General features: G+C 47.7%; 1 protein-coding gene across 1 annotated transcript; it reads right to left on the bottom strand.

The window, feature by feature from the left end:
- Nucleotides 1-1,115: 1,115 nt before the first annotated feature.
- On the bottom strand, nucleotides 1,116-2,834 carry TMEM121B (transmembrane protein 121B). Its single transcript, XM_040432344.1, has 2 exons — nucleotides 2,775-2,834; nucleotides 1,116-2,216 (listed from the first exon to the last, which is right to left on the bottom strand). The coding sequence occupies exons 1-2, from the start codon at nucleotides 2,832-2,834 to the stop codon at nucleotides 1,116-1,118; spliced, it is 1,161 nt and encodes a 386-aa protein (XP_040288278.1).
- Between the last annotated feature and the right edge of the window lie 3,166 nt (nucleotides 2,835-6,000).

Consider the following 6,000-nt stretch of genomic DNA (forward strand, 5'->3'; position numbering starts at 1 on the left):
CCACTTACACACTTTTTTTTTAATTTAAAGGAAAATGAAAGGATAGGTGCACCTATAAATCTTCAGACACATCATTGAGACACAGATCTTCTCAACTGGAGTCTTAAATAAACCCTTTCCATGTTACCAATACTTAAAGGGAACCTGTCACCGGGATTTTGTGTATAGAGCTGAGGACATGGGTTGTTAGATGGCCGCTAGCACATCCGCAATACCCAGTCCCCATAGCTCTGTGTGCTTTTATTGTGTAAAAAAAAAACGATTTGATACATATGCAATTTAACCTGAGATGACTCACGTATAGGACTCATCTCAGGTTAATTTGCATATGTATCAAATCGGGTTTTTTACACAATAAAAGCACACAGAGCTATGGGGACTGGATATTGCGGATGTGCTAGCGGCGATCTAGCAACCCATGTCCTCAGCTCTATACACAAAATCCCGGTGACAGGTTCCCTTTAAATTATACTAGAGAGAGCAATGGCACCCGGTATGGTTACTTTACCGCAGCAGGTGTCATTTAAAGAGTCAGGGCGGGTGAAATATCTTCTTGGCACTTTGTGGGGTGCTTATTCGATGCACTTGCTGTGACTGTACATTGTGCTGGTGCTGGGTTCCCTTTACCTCCCATTATAACCTATTACAGGGTCTCACAGAGGGTGACCTTATGACATCTACAAATAAATCATCTTTGAGCTACCACAGATATACCATCATGTTCTTTTTCCCCCCCAACCCTATGATATTGGTTTGTCTCCACCAACCCCATAAAGATCACAAGACCTCCCAGAATTCTATGATTGCCATACGGTATGGGCCTTCTATATCAAAGCTAAGATTGTCTTTGTCGTCCATAGCAACCAACCAGAGGTCAGCTTTAATTTCTTATAATGCGCTGGAAAATTAAAACTGAGCTCTGATTGGTTGCAATGGGCAACGAAGACGATCTGACTTGATAAATATGGAGCACCCTTCATATTTAGATCTTTAAAGTGGTGTGAGATCAACTCGGAGGAATCTGGGCCCTTACATCTTTTCATGGCAGTGTTGGCAAAAGTAGAAGAGAAGTGTCCATTGAAGGATTGGGGGGGAGTCGTTGTTGATGGGGTAGATCAGTTCTGTGATGTCACAGCCAGGGTATTGACGTAAGCATGAGGCCCCATGTCGTTTTCAGACACGCAGTGGCTGAACTGTCCTGGAGGGCGGTCCATGTGGTCAGGACCAGGAGATTTTAGGAGGCAGCAGAGCTCTAAGACCTCCAGCCAGCGGCAGGCCAAGAAGAAGACATTCTTTAACATAAATACAGACATAGGCTGGCTCGCTGGACCCAACATCAAGAAGCAACGAACAGCCAATAGAGGAGCATCCACCAATGAGCTGCAAAGGAGGCGAAGGAAAAGCCGACAACGGCCAGCAGGAACCGCTGAGTCCAACTCTGACAACCAGAGCACGGGGGATGCCAAAGCCACAAAGTAGACAACCAATAGAGGGTAGTAGATTAGAGGGGTTAGCGGTAGTTTCCCTTCCAGCATTGGTTCCAGGAGGGCATAGCTGTCAAGCAGATCCAGGCAGGAGGCAAGGAAATAACCACTTGCTCTTTGGTGTGGCCATCCTCGTGGGTCAACACTGAGCGAGCGCACCAAAGACCACAGGAGTGGGACCGAGAGAGCCACAGTCAGTCTAAAACCTGTGCTGCCCAGTGGTACCCCAGCCTCTATCTGATCCACTATTGGGGTACAGAGTATAAGTGTCACCTTTGGGGTGAACGCTATAGCATATATCAGCCAAGCAAGGTGGCTATAAGCAAAAGGCCCTTTCTTTGGCCGATGAACTTGTCCATATCCGGTGGAGCTGAGAGACCCATGATAGGTTCTTTGACCCCTGCTGTTCTTGGAGTAGAAGATCCCCCATCCAGCAACCACAACCAGGTCAGTGGCTATCCACGAACACCAGTACAGGTCAGTGCCGGCAATCAGGTAGAGGTCTAGCAAAGCCCCCTGTGCCAGCAACAGCACCACGGAGAGCACCTTATAACAGCCACGAAGGGCACAGCCGGGGCCCCCTCCTGGCAACCTTCCTGGACCCCCATGTGGGAACTCTCCAGCCTTCATCCCCAGACTGGAGGAGGTGGAAGAGGGGGCCAAGGAGGGTGGGCACGAGGGGGCCACGGGTAGTGGGGAGAGTGGAGAGGGCAGGATGTCGGGGGTTAGGGACTATATATGAGAAAAATGACAAACTACACAGGATAGGGAGGTGATTATGAGGTTGCTACAGCCAACAGGAATGCATTAAATCCAAAGTGAAAAATAATCTATAAAGAGAACATGCGAGAATCTAGGTGATATATTGGGGGGCAGGGGTGAATCTGGATGTACTGGAAATAAGAGGGTGCCTGAATAAAGGGGTGTGTCTAGGCCCTTAAAAGCATAACCTGGGGAAATAATAGGGATGCATCTTGTAAACCATCAGATATGTTGGAATATTGGTGTAAAATCCCTGGCCAGTAATATCTGGGGTAACAGGGTCAGGATGTATGGGGGTGCTGGTGTACAGTAACAGCAGTGGATACAGGTGCACAGAAGAGGCTTGGGGTACACAGGGAATAAAGTGACAGTCCCAGCAATATAGGGTGACTGCTGGCAGTGATGCTGGTGGATTGCAGAGGTAGTAGATAGAAGGAGGCACAGCTGCTAGGAGGTAGTTGATAGCAGAGGCTTCATCCGGCAGAGGTCCATGAGTCCAGTTATTGGGGTGCTGGGGGATGCACTGACCTGGGGGTGCAGAGGAGGGTGTGACACCCGGAGGAGGCTGCAGCTTGGAAGATGTGACATCCCGGGAATTTTTCCTAATATCCGGTAAATGCGGCAGTCACTGGAGGATGCACATGATTCCGGGGACTCGGGATCCCGGGGTGCCTGCTGAAGGGGCCCCGGCGACACCGGGATGACGGCCAGCCGTGGAGCAGAGGCAGCTTCTTCTCTGCGCCCGAATTAGTTACAGCTCTGCTGCCCCCTAGCGGTTAGAGGAGGATCCTGCAGGGGGAGGAGAACGCTATATTGTGTATAGCAGAGCTACAAGGTACTTTATATCAGAGGTAATAATATGTGTGCACACCCACAGCACGGGGGCTCAGTACTCAGTGCAGGACTACAAATCCCAACAGGTATGACCATGCTCCAATTGTCCCTCTCCACTTGTTCTATAGAATGGTAAACCTATATTGACACACATCCATACAGACAGAATTGGGTCACTATGACCTGCTGGGGCAGCATGATGTCTCATCCTTGGGCTGTGATGCTCCCTTCCCCTTCTACTTCTACTTAACCTCCAGCAGTTAATGCCCCTGTCTGTCACATGCAATGATCCACAAATACCATCATTTCCCCTTATCTTGGTATGTAAATCAGATACAGACTACTGCTGTGACTCTTATGAACAAGTAAAGGGTTAACAATGTAGAAAATCAATGGGGGGGGGGGGGGGGGGGGCTACAACTCCCCATAATAGGAAAAGCAGCCAGGATCTCTGAGGAATCAATGGATGAACCTCCTCCATGTGTCTGTGACAGGGTCCCCCCACTGTGACTGCCACTCTTGCTCCCCCTATAGTGACCCCTGGCTATTAGACATAGAATACAATACAGTACCACAGTATACTGACCAAGGCGTAAATAATAAGCGTACGATCCAGTGGGAAGAACAAAGAAGGATGGTGGTGGTCCATCTAGTCTGGCTTTATTTATTTATTTCTTAGAATGGATATACAATATAGAGATAAAAGTCTTGGGACACCTACACATTACACCTACTGGAGCTTTTATGACATCTCGTTCTAAATCCATAGGCATTAAAATGACGTTAATACCCTTGAAATGAGGCCACGGCTCTGTGGAACAATCATGTTCCTCCACACCAAACTTACCTAACCATGCCTTCATGAACCTTGCTTTGTGTACTGGGGCACAGTCATGCTGGAACAGAAAATAGTCTTCTTCTGAAAAACAACCCTATAGCATTATCCCTCCTCCACCAGGCAGGTAATGTTCTCCTGGCATTTACCAAACCCAGACTCGTCCATCAGACTGCCAGACAGAGAAGAGTGATCCATCACTCCACAGAGCATGTCTCCACTGCTCCACAGTCCAGTAACATGTGCTTTACACCACTCCATCTGAGAGGTCTAACTCATGCTGCTCGGCCATGGAAACCCATGCCATGAAGCTCCTGGTGCACAGTTTTTGTTTTGATGTTTAGGGATGAGCGAATCGACTTCGGATGAAATCACTTGGAACCGAACCCGAGTTCGGGAAATGTTTTTTTACAGTGGAAATTAATTTATGAAGTTATTATGTGAAGTCTCGCAAGACTTAGCGAAGTAATAACTTCGGCTCATCTGAGCCAATACACTCTAATACTGTACAGAGCTCTCGCTCTATACAGTATTCAACTAAGTATTATGCAAATCGACTTCGGATGTTTCATCCGAAGTCGATTTGCTCATCCCTACTGATGTTAATATCAGAGGAGGTTTGGAGCTTTGCAGTTATGGAGACAGCAGAGCAATGATGACTCGTATGTACTACTAGCAGACCTGGTTTTGCACAAGTCCATTGAATCAATTATATTTTTATTTTTTGGGGGGGGGGGGGGGGGTTAAAAGATATCCACAGAGCCCCCATAACAGTGACATCAAAAGAACCCTAATAACAGTGATTTCCACAGTGGGCCAAAACAGTGATATCCACAGTGCTCCCATAACAGTAACATACACAGTGCCCCATAACAGTGACACCCTCAGAGGCCTGTAAGAAGGTACAAGGAATCATCGTGGATGATAGGTACGTGTCAGCGAGGTTCCTGGCCTCAGTGGAGTAAGAGCCGGTTTTTATGTGTCAGCAGCAATTGCTGTTTGACACCCTGGTACTTAGCATGGCTGTAATAGCTGATCTGGGACGGCTCTTACTGGAAGTAGTCAAAGTGCTGGGTGGGTGACTACTCCCCACGTTCCAGGCCGGGTTTTGCCAGGCATAAAACCAGCCGGCACTGCCAGGTGAAGAGTATTACCTCCGTCTGACAGTGGAGTTCAGGAGGTCTGTGTGCTGGGATCTGAGGCCTGTGCTGGTCTGGAGAGCGGAGACCCGTGTGTCAGGGGAACAGGCCACCTAAAGCCTGTATTTTAACTTTCTGAGGCAGAACTGCCACCAAGGTGACTTTTATTTTATTAACTTGCCATTGGGTGTGAAGTAGCACCAACACTGCAAAAGGGACGTTTTGTTTTTGGCATCATGCGTGAATAAACGGTGCAGTTTGAATTACAAACTTGTATTTTGCCTCTGTACTGCGCCTGCTTTTCCTAGCTACCAGAGCGAATCCCCACAGGCCCCATAAAAGTGACATCCACAGTGCTCCCATAACAGTGACACAGAGCCCCTATATAACAGTGCCCCATAACATTGACATTAACAGTGCTCTCATAACAGTGACATCCAGTGCCACAAAAGATTAAGTCAACTGGTCCGCACTGAGATGCAGGGGTGCACAGAGCCGGTACCCATGTTTTGCGGATCCGCGGTTTGCAACATGGGCATGGCCATCACATGTTTGGGTGAATGCCCTCTAACAGTGAAGAAAAATGGCTGGGTGGTTATGAAAACCTGGTGTAAAACTGTGTGTATGTCAGTGAGGCGAAGACTGAAGGACCTGCAAGCTTCTATTGACCAATAAGGGTCATGTGTCTGTTTGTATATCAATTAGGATATGAGTGAAGGAGCTGTGAGCTTCTATTGATTAATACGGGTCATGTGATGGTGCTATATTTTCATTTTTGTGAGTCCGGTTAAAAACCTTTCAAACCACCTGATTTAGGCTACTTTCACACTTGCGTTTGGGGTTCCACTTGTGAGATACGTTTGAGGGCTCTCACAAGCAGCCCCGAACGGATCCGTTCATCCCCAATGCATTCTGAATGGATAAGGATCCGTTCAGAATTCATCAG

Source organism: Bufo bufo, chromosome 1 (assembly GCF_905171765.1).
Source record: "Bufo bufo chromosome 1, aBufBuf1.1, whole genome shotgun sequence".
In the NCBI taxonomy this organism is placed as follows: Eukaryota; Metazoa; Chordata; class Amphibia; order Anura; family Bufonidae; genus Bufo; species Bufo bufo.